Source organism: Halyomorpha halys, unplaced genomic scaffold (genome assembly GCF_000696795.3).
Source record: "Halyomorpha halys isolate HHAL.00 unplaced genomic scaffold, Hhal_1.1 Scaffold1340.1, whole genome shotgun sequence".
Lineage (NCBI taxonomy): Eukaryota > Metazoa > Arthropoda > Insecta > Hemiptera > Pentatomidae > Halyomorpha > Halyomorpha halys.
In genome coordinates, this window is record NW_027109925.1 from 38,524 (window position 1) to 38,918 (window position 395).

The 395-nt window shown below is 35.7% G+C and overlaps 1 protein-coding gene across 1 annotated transcript in view; it reads right to left on the bottom strand.

Annotated features, from left to right (window-relative positions):
- LOC106689349 (acyl-CoA Delta12-desaturase) overlaps positions 1-395 on the bottom strand; it is a gene marked incomplete at both ends in the record, with an annotated part of 26,126 nt that extends 25,731 nt beyond the window's left edge. The window contains 1 exon segment of the mRNA XM_067048094.1: positions 264-395. Within this exon segment, the coding sequence (XP_066904195.1) occupies positions 264-395 (132 nt within the window).

Below are 395 nucleotides of genomic sequence, written 5' to 3' on the forward strand. Positions count from 1 at the left end.
CCCCTAGTTTTTGAAAATGTTCATATACTTCTTCAACAAAATTAGCATTATGTCATTATACAAGCAAAGCAGATATAGTTTTCTCGCTAATTATTTCGGTTTCCAACATTACCATTAAAGATTTCTTTCTAAATTAATTTATCTGAAACATTCATTGATTACCGAAAATTAAAAGGAAAAATAACAGTATTATTTCAGAGGCCTCAAATTTAGAGTCGCCTTGAGAATGATATAGGAATATTACAAACGTGCCAACTACTCACTCCAAAACAGGGTCGGCCATTTTGCCGAAGTTGCTGCCAAAAAGAGCCCATAGAATCCAAGACAATGGACAACTGAAAAGAATGCAATGTTGACCCAGTTGGGTTCCAGCAGGTAGCTCGTCTTCTTTGGAG